Source organism: Scyliorhinus torazame, chromosome 4 (genome assembly GCF_047496885.1).
Source record: "Scyliorhinus torazame isolate Kashiwa2021f chromosome 4, sScyTor2.1, whole genome shotgun sequence".
NCBI classification, from domain to species: Eukaryota; Metazoa; Chordata; class Chondrichthyes; order Carcharhiniformes; family Scyliorhinidae; genus Scyliorhinus; species Scyliorhinus torazame.
Window position 1 is genome coordinate 188174623 of NC_092710.1, and position 20889 is coordinate 188195511.

Genomic DNA, 20889 nt, shown 5'->3' on the forward strand with positions numbered 1-20889 from the left:
TGTGTTTGCCTTTTATGAGGCCCAGACTCTCAAACTACTAATTTACAGCTTAAATAAAAGCACAAGATTCTGGAAAAACTCAGCAGGTCTGGGAGCATCTGTACAGAGAGAAACAGAGTTAACGCATCGAGTCCGTATAACTCTTCAGATTTCAGATTTCTAGCGGACTCATCGTACTTTATAGCATTACTCATTATAATTAATTTTAGGAATTGTTATTGAGGTGTTACTCAAACCTTATTTAGTGACACAACAGTGCAACCAAATTATAACATAGGAAGGTCACAAAGAAAATGTTTAACATACCATAGTTTAATAGATAGGAATAAACCATTGGCCCGCAATAATGGTTATGTTGATTTTTAAAATTCATTTATGGAATGTGAGTGTCACAGGTTAGCCCAGTATTTATTGCCCATCCTGAGTTGCCCTTCAGAAGGTGTTGGTGAATTGCCTTGAACCGATGCAGTCCTTGAGGTGTAGGTACACCCACTGTGTTAGAGAGGGAGTTCCAGGATGTTGCTTCAGCAACAGTGAAGGAATGGCGATATATTTCCAAGTCAGGGTGGTGAGTGACTTGGAGGAGAATCTCCAGGTAGTGGGGTTCCCAGGTATCTGCTGCTTTTGTCCTTCTAGATGGTAGTTGTGGGTTTGGAAGGTGGTGTCTAAGAAACCTACCTCTTGGTGAGTTACTGCAGTGCACCTTGTAGATGGTACACACGACTGCCACTGTTCGGCAGTGGTGGAGGGTTTGAGTGTTTGTGGAAGGGGGAGCAATAAAGTGGACTGCTTTGTCCTGCACGGTGTCAAGCTTCTTCAGTGTTGTTGGAGCTGCACTCACCCAGGCAAGGGAGAGTATTCCATTACACCCTTGATCTGTGCCTTGTGGATGGTGGATGGGCTTTAGGGGGGGGATCAGCAGGTGAGTTACTTTGACCTACCTGGTAGCCACGTTATTAATATGGCTAGTTCAGTTTCTGGTCAATGGTAACCCCCAGGATGTTGATGTAGGGGATTCAGCGATGGTAATGCCATGGAATGTCATGGGGCGGTGGTTAGATCCTCTTTTGTAGGAGATGGCCATTGCCTGGCACTTGTGTGGCGCAAATGTAACTTGCCATTTGTCAGCCCAAGCCTGGACATTATCCAGGTCTTGCTGCATTTGGACATGGACTGCTTCATTATCTGAGGAGTCGCAAATGGTGCTGAACATTGTGCAGTCATCTGCAAACATCCCCACTTCTAACCTTCTGATGGAAGGGAGGTCATTGATGAAGCAGCTGAAAATAGTTGAGCCTAGGACACTATCCCGAGGACCTCATGCGGTGATGTCCTGGAGCTGAAATGATTGACCCCCAACCACCACAATCGTCTTCTTTTGTGCAGGTAGGACTCCAACCAACGGGGCGTTTTCCCCCTGATTCCCGTTGACTTTTCCTTTCAGTAAGTACGTTTGATGACTGATGTACAATGAATTGAGAATTTACTTTTGCTCAATGACGTTTTAGAAATAACATTCACAGTTTACATTTTGGACCACTTAAAACTGTCGCTTTAGCACAATGAGGGAAGAGTCTGAGTCATTGTAGCCTTAATAATTACTGTATAAATTCAATATGTGCAAAGTATCCTTCACTTTTCTGGCGGAAAACATCTGTGAGGTGGCTCCATCACTGCCACTATTACTACTTCTTTTGGAATCTCCCATTTTACTTGGGATCACCTGGAGAAGTATAAGGTGATTCACTTGAACAGGACAAACAAGGCAAGGGAATACACAATGAATGGTAGGACCCTGGGAAGCACCGAGGATCAGAGGGAAAACCTTGGTTTGAATGTATACTGGTTCCTTAAGGTAACAGGGAAAGTGGATAAAGTGGTTAAGAAGGCATATGGCAGTCATTTTCAAAGTCGGGGTCACGACCCGCGGAAGGGTCGCAGAGCCATCCATCACGGTGTTCCTGATCGCAGGAATTAATGCGCAATGGCCGCAGGAGCCAGCTTTTTAAAATGCTGGCTGCGACCAGCTTTAAAAATGACGGCCGCGACTGGCTTTCAGAATGTGGCCACGCTACGCATCCGTGCCCACTCATCAGTGCACATGCCCGGAGTCCAGAGAGAAACACCGCCTCCTCGTGACGTCAGCGCACTGACCCAGGAGAAGATTTTTTTTCAAATTCAATGCAGTCTTCCTGCTTGAAGCAACGGCAGAGAGCAGGTCATGTGCCCCGAATACTGACATCACGTGCTCTGGGCACGATTGTGATTCCTCCGTTTTGTCAGCAGCAAACAAGCAACGGACTGTAAAATTTAAAATGGATCATTTTGTAATAAGAAAGAGAGGGCTAGAGACACAAACAGGCCAGGATCTCACAACCAAACCTGCTGGTGAGAGTGACACAGGAGAATCCACAGCAAGACAAAGCAGTGTTGGTGTGAGCTGTTCAAGAGAGTCCACCACAGGACAAAGCAGTGCTGGTGTTAGCTTCAGGACCTCTGGTGAAGAGCCCATTAAGAAGAAGCTGAAATCAGGCACAAAGCAGTATACAGATGTTTTTTTGAGCAATGGATTTATTAATTGTGTCATTGCAAATCAGGATGCACAGCCCATGTGTGTTATATGCAGGGAAGTACTGGCAAATGAAAGTTTAAAACCCTCAAAACTTCAAAGGCATTTGAAGACTAAGCATGGCGAGTTCGGGGACCAACCTCTTGAATTTTTTCAAAGGATGCAACGAGAACTTAAGTCATCAGCTGAAGTGCTCAGCAGAGATGTTACATTGAATGACAAAGTACAATTAGCCTCTTACATGGTAGCTTACCTTGTAGCTAAAGAGAAAATCCCCCACACTAGCAGAGAGATTAATTTTCCCTGCAGCATTAGACATAGTTCGTACGGTCCTAGATGAGAGGTTAGTTGAAAAAGTGAAATGCATCCCACTTAGTGTTAACACAGTGGCTCGTCGAATTTGTGATATTGCTGAGAATTTAGAAGCCCAGCGTATTTCTCATTTAAAATCAGTGCAGGAGTTTTCAATACAACTGGATGAAAGTGCAAATGTTTCAGATTGTGCAACCTTGCTAGTTTACGTTAGGTATGTTTGACACAATGACTTTGTTGTGGATTTGATGTGCGATCTGACTTTGCCAACCCACACGACTGGAGCAAAGATTTTTGAAGCATTGAATAGTTTTGTGGTTGGAAAGTGCTGGCTTGACTGGGTTCGTTGCAGAGGAATCACAAGCGATGGAGCAGCCAACATGACTGGGAAATACAGCGGCGTTGTAATAAGGATTAAGGAGGCAGCTAATCAGGACATTGTTTGGAATCATTGTTTTATTCACGTGAGGCACTGGCATCGAAAGGAATTCCATTCAATCTTGAAGTGTGTTTAATAATAATAATCTTTATTATTGTCACAAGTAGGCTTATATTAATACTGCAATTACGTTACTGTGAAAATCCCCTAGTTGCCACACTTCGGCACCTATTCGGGTCCACAGTCAGAGAATTCAGAATGTCCAATTCACCTAGCAGCACGTGTGGGAGGAAACTGGAGCACCCGGAGAAAACCCACGCAGACACGGGAAGAATGTGTAGAATCCGCACAGTGACCCAAGCCAGGAATCGAACCTGGGACCCTGGCGTTGTGAATCAACAGTACTAACCACTGTGCTACCCGTGCCACCATCTTGCTACCATGCCGCCCTCCGCTACCGTGCCACCCTGTTGAAAGGAATTGTGAAAGTTGTGAATTTCATTAAATGCATTAAATATCAGACTTTTTGAGACTCCGTGTTCCGATATGGGGGCCGAGCACACTCATTTATTGTTCCACACAGAAGTACGTTGGCTGTCAAGGCATTGGGTGCTACTTAGAGTTTACGAACTGAGCTATCAAATCCATGCTTTCCTCCTCGAGAAATTGTCCTCTCTGGCTGATTTGTTTGCTGATGAAACTTGGATGTTAACAATGTCTTACCTTGCAGACATCTTTTCAATTCTAAATGAACTGAACCTCAAATTGCAAGGGAAGGATGATGATTTCTTTTGGCACTGTGAAGAAATCAAAGCTTTCCAAAAGTCATTGAAAGTTTGGCAACTGCGAGTGCAAAGCCAAAATTACTACATGTTCCCCACACAGATATGACACATCGAAGAAAACAGCATTAGTAAGGAAACTGTAAATGGATTGGCAAACCTTATTCAATCGCATCTTGCTGCGCTGTTCAACAGTTTTGGTCGCTACTTTCCAGAGGACAAATTTTGAGAGAAGAGGTGGGTGCAAAATCCCTTTGAGTTTGAAACCCCAGAATCAGTTGTTAATTTGCAACTCAACTTCTGCGCCTCAGCCTGTTAGCATTCTGGAATAGCGTCTCCGAAGAGTATCCGGAGCTGAGTAAAACAAGCATTTTCATTGCTTTTGCCCTTCCCAACAACCTACATGAGCGCGGTTGGATTTTCCATCCTCACAAAGATGAAGGCGGCACAAATGAACCGGCTGAATCCTTCACCCGATATTCGCATAGCCCTCTCCTCCTGTGAACCTGATTGGAATGAGATCGTGAGGACCAAGCAGACTCACCTCTCGCGCTATAGGTAAGTGAAAATGGTGGGTCGCGAAGGTGGCTGGCGTGGGTCCCAAAGGATTGAAAAACACTGGCATATGGTAGACTTGCCTTTAGGCATAGAGTTTAAGAGCAGGGAGGTTATGCTGGAGCTGTATGAAGTGCTGGTTAGGCCACAGCTAGAGGATTGTGTGCAATTCTGGAAGCCACATTATAGGAGGGATGTGATAGCACTGTAAAGGGAATTTATCAGGATGTTGCCTGTGGTGGGGAGTTTTAGTTATGAAGAGAGAGATTGGATAGTCGGGGGTTGTTTTCCTTGAAGTAGAGGAGACTTGACCGGGGGTTGGGGGTGGGGGGGGAACATGATTGCAATGTATAAAATTATGAGTGGCATTGATAGAATAGACAAGAAGAAACTTCCCCCTTGGTGGAGAGGTCAATGACCAGTGGCATAGATTTAAGGTAACAGGCAGGAGGTTCAGAGGGGATGTGAGGAAAACCTTTTCACCCCGATGGTGGTGGGAGTCTGGAACTCACTGCCTGAAAGGGTGGTGCAGGCAGCGACCCTCATAATATTTAAGAAGTATTTAGATGTGCACTTCCAATGCCAAGACATACAAGAGCTAGAAAATGGAATTTGAATAGTTAGGTGGTTGTTTCTGACCGGCACAGGATGTGATGGGCCAACAGGACCTTTTCTGTGCTGTAGACCTCTATGACTCTATGTTGCTTTGACGAATGTTGAATTCTTTACCCGTCAGTCTGGCCTCAATAAAACTCGAGATGGATTTGTAGGCATAGTATTATTTATTTTGAACCAACTTGCAAGTCTGACTCGCTTCACAAAAACCCAGAACACAAGCTGCCTCCTGGGTCTTCCAAATTGAGTGCTATTGGAGACAAAGGAATCTCTACAAATACATTCAAATGGCATCAAGTTTCACATACACGATTCCCATAGGTCATCCTATACCCCTCCTGACCTGGCCATACATCCTAATTGGCTCACTTCTCATTCCTTAACCCTGGGCCTCTTGTTACCCAGCATCCTTTTCTCCTCCTCCACCAGACACCCCTCCCCCTTCCTTGCCATGCTTTCTGAAATCCTTTGCCTGTGAACTCACTAGAATTAGACCGGCCTACATCTACATTACTGTAACTAATATATTTAAACTAACTATTTTACATCACATTCATCAGCTTAATCACCCTTCTCCTTCTCCTCCTGTCAGTCATCTATTCTTCTTCCATTTAACTCTCTCGCCACCATACCTTTCAATCTGGTCTTCAGCCGTCCTCTTCTCCTTCCTGGCATCTCACCTCCATCAGTGAAGCTGCTAAATTGAGCTTCCTTATCCTGCAGCAGAATCATAAAGCTCTAAAACGGTGTGTGTGCTTCTGTTAAAAGAATAAGGGCTGTACTTTTAGCAAACACTAATAAATGGTTCACAGATGAGAATTTTCTAGAATGTAACCAAAGCAATTAACAATATTTCAGAAGCTGCCATGAAGTTTTAGTTGCAGTCACAATGCTAACTAACGCTATAATTAGTGGAATTGAAGGTGACAATGAACAGACGGTTGTTAACATGAGTTCAGTCTGTTGAATTGAAGGGAATATTTAATTAACTATAGCAGTTGGTACAACATAACATTCAACTGAAAATGTCTTAAGAATTTTGTTGTGGGGAATGGGAGGAACAAAATGATGGTAATTAATGAAGGTTTTAATTGAATTGAAGTGCTTAATAGAAGGAAAAGCAAACATTCTAAAGGGGAAGGTGTTTGTGCATAGGTGGGGCACAGGGTGCTGGCCCACTACTGTGGTATCCTGAGGTATTTTACTGTATGGACAGTGGTGTTCTAATCATAAGCTAATAGGCTATGAAAAATTAAGGTTTTTTTATAGCGTTGGTACTTGCTGTTGAGGACCTAAGATGTGCAGAATCTGTTACTTTATAAATAAATGTATGTGCAAAATTGTATATAAAGTATATTTGTTTATTGATGTGTATGTATAGCTACATTCAGATAGATGGTGAAGCCACTTCTGGTACACTTTGCAGGCTGTAGGTAATAGATGTGCTTTATGGGCCATTGAGTTGTATAAAAGAAAAAGCATTTGCCTTTCTGTGGATTGCAGTCAACAGGAAACTGGTGTATGGAATAGAACACAACAGATGGCATACCCTAGGCTGAGAGAGATTAATTTTTAAATTAATGGAGGATGAGGCACTTAATCAACAGAGTGCCTGACAGTTCAGCCATTAAGACCATTGCTAGTGCCTTGTTGAAATTATTGGCTTTTTAGCAGCACTGCACATTCTTAGAACGATCAAAGCTGCTTATTGAAGTGCATCACAAAAATAACCAGGATAATAAATTGCGTTACTTTTCTCAACTTTAAAGATGCATAATCACAGCAGTAAATCCAGGGACAATTTCAAGGTCTACATAACGCAAAAGCAAATTCCAGAAACTGCCCTTTTCACTGAGCTGAATTTTGTGGGGCATTTGAAGGTTAACAGCTGAATCAGATTTCAACAAATGTTAAATTCATTTGGTTGCCCAATGGAGGATCATCTTTCCAGGAAAAAACTAGTATTGAATATATTGCCTATTTTGTAACAATGACATAATAAACATGGAATTGTTCATTTTTATGCCTTTCTCTTTGATAGCTGCATCACCAAAGATGATGAAGTAATTTGGAGAACTGTGTCTTGCATCATTAATCCAGCAGCTGTGAAGTAAATTTGGTGTGATACAAACATATCTATGTGTACAACATAACTATCAAATACTAGAGTTTAAACATAACAAGCCTGTGTACTGTGAGCCTGTACCCCTACAGCCAAGTGAATCACAGAGTCGTCCAACAGGGAGACAACAATGGAATTAAGGGTCACCCTAGAAAGAGTGCAGACAAGATTTACAAGGAACAAGGAAAGTGCAGCACAGGAACAAGCCATTCGGCCCTCCAAGCCTGTGCCAATCATGATGCCCGAACTTAAAAAAAACCTTCTGCCCTTACTCGGTTCGTATCCCTCCATTCCCTCCCTATTCATGTACCCATTCAGATGCCTCTTCAATGTTGCTAATGGGACTGCTTCCACCACATCCTCTGGCAGAATATTCCAGGCACCCACCACTCTCTGCATGAAAAACCTACTCCGCACATTTCCCTTAAACTTTCCCCCTCTCACTTTGAACTTGTGCCCCCTTGTAATTGACATTTCCATCCTTGAAGAAAGCCTCCCCCATCGATGCCTCTCATAATTTTGTAGACCTTCATCCGTCTTTCTAGTGAAAACAATCCTAGTTTATTCAACCTCTCCTCATAGTCAACACCCTCGAGACCAGGCAACATCCTGGTGCATCTTCTTTGCACTCTCTCCAAAGCGTCCTCGTCCTTCTGATAACGTGGTGACCAGAACTGCACGCAATACGTCACATGCGGCCTAACCAAGGTTTTATATAACTGCAACCTGATTTCCCAACTCCTGTACTGGCTGATGAAGGCAAGCATGGCATTACCTTCTTAATCACCTTGGCCACCTGTGTTGCCATTTTTAGGGAACTGTGGACCTTCACACACAGATCCCTCTATGTTAATGTTCCTAAAGGTTCTGCCATTTACATTATAATTCATACTTAGATTTGATCCTCCAAAATGCATCACCTCACATTCCTTTGCTAAGATACTAGAATGTATATTTAATCTCTCAAAGACAAAGCAGACAGTTTCTGCACCATTACACAGGTTGCTATTCTCCATGAGTTCATACATATTTATTTACAACTCATTGTTGATCTCAGGTTGGTGTAACAGCAGGCCTTCGAAAGACCGCCTTTACCCCAAGATTATGGAGGTGTTAAAAAGCCAGCGTTGCTGCGCCCAAAGTAATCAATTGACTTCTGCTGAATAAATGTGCAGCAAGATCAGAATCAGGCACAGCTGCAACTCAGCTCCTAGTCTGATCTGGCCACTCAGGAGTGTTCAGCCCATGGTTAGTTGGAAGGGAATACAATCAATTATTCAATCACCAAGTAAACGGCATTAGGTACTCAATATAACACATGAAAAGGGATACTGACTTACACAACTGTAAACAGATGTTGACACTTGGCCACCGCCATTGCAATAAAATTAAATGAAAATCTTCGAAGACAACAAATTACTGTAAACAAAATATACGGCTTTGCACCAGCCATGTGTCTCTCCACAAAATAGTGATAGTCCTCTGTCTTGTGATACAAATTTATTACATTGTTTGAGATGGATATCCACTCCACTACTTGCAATCCAGTTCATGTTTTTTGAGACATTTATTTAATACATTGTGGTAGATGGTAGACATTTATGTCACTACTTGTAATCCATCCCACATTTTGTGTCAGATGTACCAAATATTTGCAGTCCACTTTATTTACTAGGATGCTACCAGGACTTGAGGGTCTGAGTTACAAGGAGAGTCTGGATAGACTGGGACTTTTCTCTCTGCAGCGTGGGAGGCTTAGGGGTGAGCTTATAGAGGTCTGTAAAATAATGAGGGGCATAGATAAGGTAGATAGTCAACATTTTTTCCCAAAGGTAGGGGAGTCTAAAACTAGAGAGCATAGGTTTAAGGTGAGAGGAGGGAGATACAAAAGGGTCCAGAGGGGCAATTCTTTCACACACAGGGTGGAGAGTGTCTGGAACAAGCTGCCAAAGGCAGTAGTAGAGGCAGGTACAATTTTGTCTTTTAATAAGCATTTAGACAGTTATATGGGAAAGATGGGTATGGGGAGATATGGGCCAAATGCGAGCATTTGGGACAAACTTAGTGGTAGAAACTGAGTGGCATGGACAAGTTGGGCCGAAGGGCCTGATTTCTTGTTGGAAACTTCTATGGCTCTAAGGGCAATATTGAAGAGGTAAAGCTTTGTATCATTGACAGATATATCATGGGTGGGATTCTTCATCCCGCTAGCCTTGTTTTCCGGTGCGGCACGCCCCTGCTAGCAACAGTGATCCTCTGTTCCGGCAGTCGGCCAATGAGGTTTCCCATTGTGGCTATCCCCACGCCGTCAAGAAACCCACGGGCGTGGGTTCGCTGCCGGTAAAGCGGAGGATCCCGCCGACAGAGAATGGGCAGCTTATATCTGTGTACATATGCAGACATGTATATAATATTGATGTATATGTACGTGTGTGTTCATGTGCATATGTTTGTGTGTGTGTATAACATAACATTTATATAGAGTATTTAAGATGTCTCCCAAGGAGCTTAGGAAGAGAAATAAGAATCAAACCTTTGAGCCACAGGGAGATATTAGGTCAGATGACCAAAAGCTTGTTCAAAGTGGTAGTTTCTAAGGAGCATCTTAAAAGGGGAGAGAACCTGAGAGACTTGGGTAGATAACCAGAATTTTGGGATAAGCCATTTGAAAGCACAGCCACCAGTATTGGACCAATAAAATTGGGGATAATCAAGGGGCCAGAATTGGAAGAACACAGATATCTTGAAGACTTGTAAAATTGGAGGAGGTGACTGTGAAAGAAGGGACATGGCCATAGAAGGATCAGAAAACACAGGTGAGGATTTTAAAATCATTGTTGGAGCAGGAGCCAGTGAAAGTTCACAAGCACAGAGATGGGTGAGTAAGATGTGAAGTGAGTTAAGATACACACAGCAGAGTTTTGAATTAACACAAGTTTATCTATGGTGAAAGATTGGAGATGAGGTAATAAAGGTACAATGAGATTTACAGCAGCAGATGTGCTGAGGTAGAGTAAGAGGTAAGCAATGTTACGAAGATAGAAGTAGCCGGTTTTGGTGCGGCATGTGGTCAAAAACGCATCTTAGGATAGTTTCCAGGGATTGAAATGATGATCAGGGAATGGATATTGTGATGGAGAGCAAAGACAAATAGCTTCAATCTTCTTCAATATTTGGTTGGTAGAAATCTCTGCTCATGAGTATTAAGATGGGTGGCAGGTTAGTTCCACGCTGTCGGGAACTCAACCGGTCAGGAGCGGAGAATCGCTGGGTGGGCCTCTGGCAATGGACCCCCAGCCATGCGGAGTACCACGCGCACACACTGATTTTCAGGGCCCGGAGAATCGCTGGGCTCGATTTTGGCGCCAAATTGAATTCTCCGTCTCCAAATGTTCTCCAAATGCGATTTCAGCACGGGGCTGCAGAGAATCCAGCCCGTGTTGTTAGGTAATTTGGACATTCTGAATTCTCCCTTTGTGAACCCGAACAGGCACGGGAATATGCAACTCCATTGCAGTATTACAGGCACCGGAATATGCAACTCCATTGCAGTATTACAGGCACCGGAATATGCAACTTCATTGCAGTGTTAATGTAAGTCTACTTGTGACAATAAAGATTATTAAAAGATGTTGGACAAGCAAGCTGACAATTAGAGACAATAGAAGGATGCGGGGGGGTGTTAATAAATGGAGCTTAGTATTGTCGGTGTGCCTGTGAAATCTGAAAATGTTTGGATCATATCACCAAGGAATAACACATAAATGAGAAATAGAAGGGGGCCAATGATAAGCCCTTAGAGCACTCCGGAATTAACAATGTAGGAGTGCATCTGATTCTTTGGCTATAATTTGATAGATAAGATTAGAATTAAGCACGGTTGGACTTTAACCTGGTGTTGTAAGACTTCTTACAAATTATGTCAGTTGTAACTTCGATAAGTGGTTATCTGTATTGTAACTGGACCGAAAACTTGATTGGAGCGATTCAGACATGGAACTGTAGGAAGATGTTCACAGATCTGGGAGGTGATAATCTGTTCATGCATTTTGGAAAGGAAAGGGGATGGGGTGATAGTTTACGCTGACAGAAGGATCAAGGGTAGGCTTTTTGAAGAGAGGGATGATGACATCAGATTTGAAGAGGGTGGAGAGGAAACCATTAACAGTACCAGCTAACATGAAATGAAATGAAAATCGCTTATTGTCACAAGTAGGCTTCAATGAAGTTACTGTGAAAAGCCCCTAGTCGCCATATTCCGGCGCCTGTTCTGGGAGCTCAGTAAAGGAAGTTGTGGTCAGCATTAGTCATGGTACGATCGAGGGAGCGGGAGTTGGATTCATGGACATACAACAGTGAAAAGTAGGGTCCAATTGCGCTTTGCGGTCCAACCAGAATTGTTGATGGATGCTTAAACCAGTTAAATGGATCACCATCATACGAAAGTAGTAGTACAGTGTGATGGTGATAAGGGAAGTGAAGATTTAATCTGATGGATAGGGTGTCAGTCAAATAGGCTGCTTTATCCTATTTTGTATTTAGCTTAATTAATGTTGTTGGAGATGCATTGATCCAGGTAAGTGAAGAATATTCCATCAGGCTCCGAACTTGTGCCTTGTTGATGGTGAACAGACTTTAGGGAGTCAGGAGGTGAGTTACTCACTGCAGAATTCTTGGCCTTTGGTTGGTTTTTGTAGCCACAGTATTGACGTGACTAGTCCAATTACATTTCTGGTCCTCACCATCCCCCAAGATATTGATGGGGGGGGGGTTCAGTATGGTAACGCCATAGTCAATAAAAATATTTAGATTCCCTTTTGTTGAGATGGTTGTTGTGTGGCACAGATGTTACTTGTCACTTAGCAGCCACAGCTGAATGTTGTCCAGGCCTTTGCTGCATATGGTGAGAGACTAGTTCAGTGTCTGAGCAATTGCGAATGTTAGCCATCAGCTAACATTTTCACTTCTGACCTTGTGATGGTGGGATGGTTATTAACAAAGCAGCTGAAGATGATTGGGCCTAGGACACCACCCTGATTGAGGAACTACTGCAGTGATGACCTGGGGTTGAGATGAAAATGAGTGTTAATGAGTATGTGTGTCTGTCTGTCTCTCTCTCTCTCTCTCTCTCTCTCATATATGAATACTACATGGTTATGTATTCATATGATCAGTCAGATCAGCTTTATTGCTGGGGTCACTTTAATGAAACAAAACACAGTATATTTGAATTTAAAACTTGCATTTACATAGTGTCTTTGATGTCTCAGGATGTCGCAAAACTTTTGACAATAGGCAAATGATTTTGAAGTGTCATTGTTATGTAGTAAACTTAAAATTAAATTCAGAAGCACAATATTGTAGATACTGGAAATCTGAAATTGAAACAAAGTGCTAGAAGTATACAGCCGGTCTGGCAGTATCAATTCTGACAAAAGATCATCAATCTGAAACATTAACTGTTTCTCAGTCCACAGATGCTGCTGAACTTCGCTAGCATTTCCTGTTGAAAGTTGATCCTGTAATTGTCTAGGATGATATTGTGCCCAAAACGATATTGAATGGATGTTTTGTGATTGTCAATATTAACCTTTGTTGCTAATGTTGGAACCTGTGCGTATTCATTTAAATGAATTGCTACATTTAGAGTTTATTTCCTGTCATTGGAGATTCCCCTTTTACAGTGGCATGATGCATGGTCACATTTGTTAAAAAAGGGTGCATGCTCTAATTAAAACAAGAATATTTTAAGGGCAATAAATCAATTTATACTGTTTTTTTTGAGAAAACTATCATTTCCCAAAGTTTACCTGGCCCACGAATACAAAAGTAAGATTTTTTAGGGCAGCATGGTGACACAGTGGTTAGCATTGCTGCGTCACGGCGCCGAGGTCCCAGGTTCGATCCCGGTTCTGGGTCACTGTCCGTGTGGAGTTTGCACATTCTCCCCGTGTTTGCGTGGGTTTCGCCCCCACAACCCAAAGATGTGCAGGATAGGTGGTTTAGCCACGCTAAAAAGTAAGATTTTCTTTAACTCCAGTTATAGAAATAAAGTTAGAGATTTTCATGATTGCTATTGGGAAGATTCAAATCCTGTAAAATATAGAGCATGAGTGACGATCCCGTGGCGTAGGTCAGAAGAGTTGGGTGATATTCGATTACAAAGAGTTTTGGTGAAGCAGGTAAGCTGAATCGAGTGGTGTAACTGTAAGTGCTAACCTCCTGGATCCAAGAGTTTTCGTCTCCCTTCAGCTGCTGGGTTTCCTGAAGCCCAAAAAACTCAGTGTTAAACTTAAACTGGTGGTTCAACATGAGACATGTAACCTTATAATATTTAAATTGCTAACCCACCTACTGAGAGTGGTTGGCTCCCCACCTCTCCAAAAGACCAAAATGTGAGGTTTGGGGTCAGGATTCAGATTTTAGACATTCCACCTGACCCAACTGGGGATTTGGAATTCCCGCATTTATATTTATACAGTATTTGACGCAACAACTGTTCACGAGAATCAAACTGTTTCATTGCTTAATATATAAATATCTAATGTTGGTATAATTGTCAATGTAATCATGAGATACTGTACTTTCTTTGCCCAAAACTATTCCATTCTAACTTAAAATGCTTTTCTTATTTTATAGAAGAGTTTCAAGAACCTGCTTTCCAGAGAGCCCTTTAAGAGAATGCAAACGATAGACAAAGCAACAACATATCCTGACCGGATGCCGTTAGAATCTGTATACAAGGTAATTTGTGCATCACTGATGTATTGTGCTTAATGGGGATCAATATCTGTGATGGGTTACAATGCTTATCCAAAGTTATAGCCAAAGACACTCATCCGAAATGCTAAGTCATGTAAAGCATGTACAGTGTAAAAACATAGTGGAGACAAAATGGAAACGTGATATAGATCTGTATTTTGGCACAGTACTCAAGTAAATTCTTCTCCACATCTCCATCACAACTCTATTTATGTTGAAGTTGATTCCCAACAAGCGCTATAGAATCAAACTCCATTATCTTGTGATTTTGTAGCACCCGCAGCAGAGTAAATTGATTGCAGTTCATACACCATACTGCTTGACACCAACCAGCTTACTATTTTTTTTTGGTGGGACCTCCAAGAAGGAGGAGGGCGAAGACTCCTCCTCAGATATTCTTCCCTTTCAGCTACAGATTACTTGCTGCCGACAGTGATGCTGACAGGCTTCCCAGATGTGGTGCTAGAAATGTGCCGTTCACAGAACAAACAAAAATAATAGCATGTTGCAATTTATAAATGGTGTCAGTGCAAGATGATAAATCTGTGCAAGGTAGTGGTTAGGCCATTGAGTACTGTGTACGTGTTTGAGTGCCACATTATAATAATTGCAGATAGAACATATTGCTTAGCTTTGCCAGGATGAAAAGCAGCAGTTAGGAAAAGAGATTGGGTGCTACGACTAATATCATTACAACAGAGAAGGCTAGGAGGAGATGTAATGAGTGTTTTTGTTTTAATTATGGCTTTGATTGGGTGAATTGGAGAAGAGTATTTCCTCTGGGTGTGAGTTTTGGATTTCAGTCGAGTGGTTAGGAGTTACTTATTTGCACAAAGAATTGTTAAAGAACGGAATGATTTTCCAAAGGCAATGCTCGAAACTGAGTTTGCTACATCTTTTAATCATAGAATCCCTACAGTGCAGAAGGAGGCCATTTGACCCATTGAGTCTGCACTGATCTTTGGAAAGAGCACCCTACCTAGGCCCACACCTTCACCCTATCCCCATAACCCAGTAAACCCACCTAATCTTTTGGACACTAAGGGCCAATTTAGCATGGCCAATCCACCTAACCTGCACATCTTTGGACTGTGGGAGGAAACCGGAGCACCCGGAGGAAACCCATGCACACACTGGGAGGATGTGCAAACGCCACACAGTCACCCAAGCTGGAATTGAACCCGGGACCCTGCTGCTATGATATGCAGCAGTGCTAATCACTATGCCATTGTGGCGCCCAATATTAAAGGGAAAATGAATAAATATTTGAAGTAGAAAAATACAGGACTTTGACAGATCAGGAAAGCGGAATTAGCCTTTGTTACTTCAATCACCTTTTCTTGAGGCGAATAATTCAATCTTCCCCAGTCTTCCATTAGATCTTAGGACTCATGATGCTTAACTCTTGTCACTTCTATTTCTGGCTGGCATTTCCAGTCTGTGCTACCATCACCGATCTCCTCTTCCTAGCTTTAAATTGTCAGTTAACGCCACTTAGGAGCTAGCGATTTTCCATCTTCCCAAATTGAAGAGACTCATCAGAAATTTGTAGCATATCCAGGGAACACTTCTTCCTGGGCAGTCCATTAGAGTCAAGGATGACTTGTTTCCAGGTGACTGAGGAGTCCAATGCCTGACCTAAAGTCGCTGTCACAGGTGGTTTAAGATAGTTTATTGGACATCTGGTCGGACAATCTACATACTGTGTTAGAAAAGCTTCCTGGACACACTGCACAAACACCACCCCATCCAAGCTATTTGATCTAAAGAGTTTCCACTCAATATTTGGGAAGTTAAAGTCACCCATGACTACTACCCTGTGACTTCTGCACCTTTCCAAAATCTGTTTCCCAATCTGTTCCTCCACATCTCTGCTACTTTGGGGGGCCTATAGAAAACTCCTAACAAGGTGACTGCTCCTTTCCTATTTCTGACTTCAACCCATACTACCTCAGTAGGGTGATACTCCTCGAACTGCCTTTCTGCAGCTGTTATACTATCTCTAATTAACAATGCCCCCCCTCCCCCCCCCACCACCTCTTTTACCACCCTCCCTAATCTTATTGAAACATCTATAACCAGGGACCTCCAACAACCATTTCTGCCCCTCTTCTATCCAAGTTTCCGTGATGGCCACCACATCGTAGTCCCAAGTACCGGTCCATGCCTTAAGTTCACCCACCTTATTCCTGATGCTTCTTGCGTTAAAGTATACACACTTCAACGCATCTCCGTGCCTGCAAGTACTCTCCTTTGTCAGTGTTCCCTTCCCCACTGCCTCATTACACGCTTTGGCGTCCTGAATATTGGTTACCTTAGTTGCTGGACTACAAATCCGGTTCCCATTCCCCTGCCAAATTAGTAGAAACCCTCCCGAAGAGTACTAGAAAACCTCCCTCCCAGGATATTGGTGCCCCTCTGGTTCAGATGCAACCGGTCCTGCTTGTACAGGTCCCACCTTCCCCAGAATGCGCTCCAATTATCCAAATACCTGAAGCCCTCCCTCCTACACCATTCCTGCAGCCACGTGTTCAGCTGCACTCTCTCCACATTCCTCGCCTCGCTATCACGTGGCACCGGCAACAAACCAGAGATGATAACTCTGTCTGTCCTGGCTTTTAAGTTCCAGCCTAACTCCCTAAACTTGTTTATTACCTCCACACCACTTTTCCTACCGATGTCGTTGGTACCTATGTGCTCCCCTCCCCCTTAAGGATCTTGAAGACACGATCCGAGACATCCCTGGCCCTGGCACCCGGGAGGCAACATACCTTCCGGAAGTCTCGCTCGCGACCACAGAATCTCCTATCTATTCCCCTAACCATTGAATCTCTTACAACTATTGCTTTTCTATTCTCCCCCCTTCCCTTCTGAGCCCCAGAGCCAGACTCAGTGCCAGAGACCTGGCCGCTAGGGCCTTCCCCCGGTAGGTCATCCCCCCCAACAGCATCCAAAACGGTATACTTGTTTTGAAGGGGAACGAGGGATCCCTGCACTGTCTGCCTGTTTGTTTTTTTCCCCCTGACTGTAACCCAGCTATGCTTGTCCTGTACCTTGGGTGTGGTTACCTCCCTGTAACTCTTCTCAATCACCCCCTCTGCCTCCTGGATGATCCGAAGTTCATCCAGCTTCAGCTCCAGTTCCCTAACACGGTCTTTGAGGAGCTGAAGTTGGGTGCACTTCCCGCGGGTATAGTCAGCGGGGACACCGGTGGTATTCCTCATCACCCACATCCTACAGGAGGAGCATGCAACTGGCCTAGCCTCCATCCCCTCTTACCTGACAGAATATAGCTGCCCTGTGGACTAACTAGATCTCCGCCCTCCGACTCTGCTCCCAGTCAACTACACTTTCTGTAAACTCCTGGCTCTCTTCTCACTCTTTGCGGAAATGTCGGAAACAAAATGAAAGGAGCACCTTACTCCCTCCTCACCTAACTCACTCGGTCACCAAACTCCCTCGGTCACCAAACTCTTACTATAGCACTCAAATGCACCAAATTCAGCACTCAGTGCAGACGGGGATCACTTTTATACTGTGAATCTAGCCTCTGAAAACTGGCCTAATCCAATTAACTAATTAACAAGCTCCAGCTGCAAGTGCCTACAAGTAGAAGCTTTGTTTAAAGCTGATTGAAAATTCGCCTTCTAAACCAAACAGCAACTTTTAAGTTAATTAACTAAATAAAAGAAAGACTAAACTTTAGATAAAAATGAAGCCTTATACTCCCTCGGTCACCAAACTCTCACTACAGCACTCAAATGACTTATTTCAGTGATATCCTGGTGGCACAATGGTTAACACAACGCTAGGAACCCGGGTTTGATTCCAACCTCGGTACCTGTCTGTGTGGAGTTTTCACGTCTTGCCGTGTCTGCGTGGGTTTCCTCCCACAGGCCAAGATGTGCAGGTTAGGTGGATTGGCCATGCTAAATTGCCCTTTAGGGTCGGGTTACAAGGCAGGGGATTGGGCCTGGGTAGGGTGGTCTTTCGAAGTGTCGGTGCAGACTCGATGGGCAGAATGGCCTCTTTCTGCACTGTAGGGATTCTAAGATTCTATTCTATGATTCTATCCTCTTTCACAATCCCCTTCCAGTTGATAACTCTGAATGCATTGCTTTGCTTCTGGTGATAGCTTCGGTGAATGTTGGTTGGTGCCAAATTATTATTCAATAAGCTGCACTTATTTAAAAATATAAACTAATTCATAGACTTTCAGATTGGATAATTGTATTTTGATTTATTTTGCTAATATTGTCATATTTGTACACTAAAACTCCTTTAAGTTTCGACGTGGCTGGTGTTTATTAGAATCATAGTGCAGAAGGAGGCTATTCCACCCATCAATCCTCCAAAAGAGCATCCTACAGACCCACTCCCTCACCCTATACCTGGAGCCCCACTTAATCTTTTGACACTAAGGGGCAATTTAGCCTGGCCAATCCACCTAAAGTGCACATCTTTGGACTGTGGGAGGAAATCAAAGCACTCGGAGGAAACCCACGCAGACACAGGAAGAATGTGCAAACTTCACACAGATGGTCACCCGAGGCCAAAATTGGACCCATCCCTGGTGCTGTGAGGCAGCAGTACTAACGACTGTGCCACCCTGTTTATTATTGTATATGTTTTTGCGACATTTCTCTCTCAAACAGTTTGCCTGCAACTTGTGTTTCTGCTGGTAAAGTGTATAACTAACATCAAATGGTGATACTGTAATCTACTGTAATCTAATGTTGCAAGTATAATCTCTAACCCTCCGTAAAGAAGGTGCAAATCATCACTGAAGTTCGATCCTTTTATCATTAAGAATTGATTATTTTAGGGTTGACCACAGTTGACTAGCTCAATCTATATAAAGGATGACTGGCTTTTAAATAGCTAGCCTTTTTCTTCCAACCATTTTGATGTTAATGCAGCCATATAATAGAAAAATGGATGTCATTAGGTGTAAACTATGCCAGTAACAAATTCAAAAGCCTGTTTTTTTTCCCATTTCTTTTTTAATCTCCTTTTCCTGAGATGATTAATACCTTACATTATCTATGAAAAATGCACAGTACTTTGTTAGAAATTGCTGATCACATTTATAAAATTTAAGTTATCATGCAAAATTCCAGTTGTAGTCTTAAGAAGGGTTATTCATTTTGGATATGTGTTATGTTTTTACATAGAGCCTCTCACCCGAGTTCAATATCCCTTTGTTAAGCTACAAAATTGTGTTGAATCTGAATCTACAACTCTAGAAGCAACAGATTGATATGTTCGGGCAGATTCTCAGCATGCCAAATGCAGGAAAATCAGGCAGCAAGGAGTGTATGGTCCTAATAGATCAGCCTGGTTTTCCATCCTTCAACTTAAATGGCTGTTTACACTACCCCATCTTATTTTCCTGGAAAATTTGTAGCTCCAGGTGCAGGAACAGAAATATCTCCTATTTTACTTTTAACTAGCATGTCCAGATTGTCAGAGACACCAGATTTTTGTCTGGAGATGTGCGCCAGGACACTGGCCTCCCCCTGGCCACTTGCCCACCCCTCCTGGCCTTTCGCCCCTCCCTCCACCAGTACTAATGTGCATTCATTCATTCAAAGAATAAACCTTTCTTTAAAAATTCCTTTATTACGCCAGCTTGTGCCATAAAAAGGGAGCACCGCCTCGCCTTCACCCCTGATTCTGCTACAATCTGATGGACTAAGGCAGATAAAGCTCTGTTGGTTGGATGGCTTGTTTTTGAGGTGGGGCGATGCCAACAGCGCTGGTTCAGTTCCCATACCGTCTGAGGTTATTCATGAAGGCCCCACCTTCTCAATCTTGCCCCTCGCCTGAAGGGTGGTGTCCCTCAGGATAAATCACCACCAGTCAGCTCTCAAAAGAATGAGCAGCCTATGGTCCTCTGGGTCTGTGGCAACATTTATTTTTATTTTAGTTTAGCACACAGCAGCGATTATTAAGCCAATTTGGATGGTGACAGACTGAAGTACAGCACAGACCATCCAAAACTCTTCAATGAAGGAAGTTGCACACAGATCCCTCGGAAATGGTGGAAGCAGGGGTGGAGCAATCGAGGATGATTGAAGATATGAAAAGTCATCCAAGCCTAATTAGAGTTTGAAGTGTCAAACTCCCAAAGTATCCATGATACTCATTTGATTCAAACAAGTAACTTGCTATCCATTAGGTTAACCAGCCTGTTTCAGTTAAATGTAGCAAAACACAGCTATCAATTATGAATCTGTATTGATCTGTTCAGAGAACAAACAGTCATGAATTTTGGTAACTCGCTGGGTGAAATTCTCAATTTTTTGAGACTGGGCAAAATTTTCCTGGGAGCACAAATCAGGAAGCAATTCCCAATCCTCAGCCATGCAAAGTTATACATGGCGAGGATTACGAGCAAATCCCGAGAAATCCTGCTCTTGGGCCACCATTTTAGGTGGGTAGACCGACAGCGAGGTCCAAGCCCCCGCATCGCAAATCAGCTCCCCTTTCCCCCACGTTTCTGGGACTCCCCCTTCCCCAAAGTACAGGAGTGATCCGAACCATCTACCCAAAGAGACCCCCTAAATAGGGAGACAACGACAGGAACCCCCTAGATAGGGAGACCTCCTACAGAGACCTGCTAGATGAGAAGACCCCACACAGAGACCCCAAATATAGAATGACCCCCCCCCCATAGAGACCCCATAGATGGGATGAACCCCCTAGATCTGGAGACCAATAGTTATAGAGACCCCCCACAGAGATCTGCTACATAGGGAGACACCCACAGAAACCCCCTAGGAAAGGAGAT

The 20889-nt window shown here is 43.3% G+C and overlaps 1 protein-coding gene across 2 annotated transcripts in view; it reads left to right on the top strand.

Moving 5' to 3' along the window:
- Positions 1 to 20889, top strand: part of gtf3c2 (general transcription factor IIIC, polypeptide 2, beta) — a 151784-nt gene that overhangs the window by 123642 nt on the left and 7253 nt on the right. For both annotated transcript variants that reach the window (XR_011940701.1, XM_072499005.1), the window contains exon 17: positions 13974 to 14078. Coding sequence is in view for 1 of the 2 variants with exons in the window: in XM_072499005.1 (XP_072355106.1) it covers positions 13974 to 14078 (105 nt within the window). In the remaining variant the exon portion in view is untranslated. The remainder of the gene's footprint in view (positions 1 to 13973; positions 14079 to 20889) is intronic.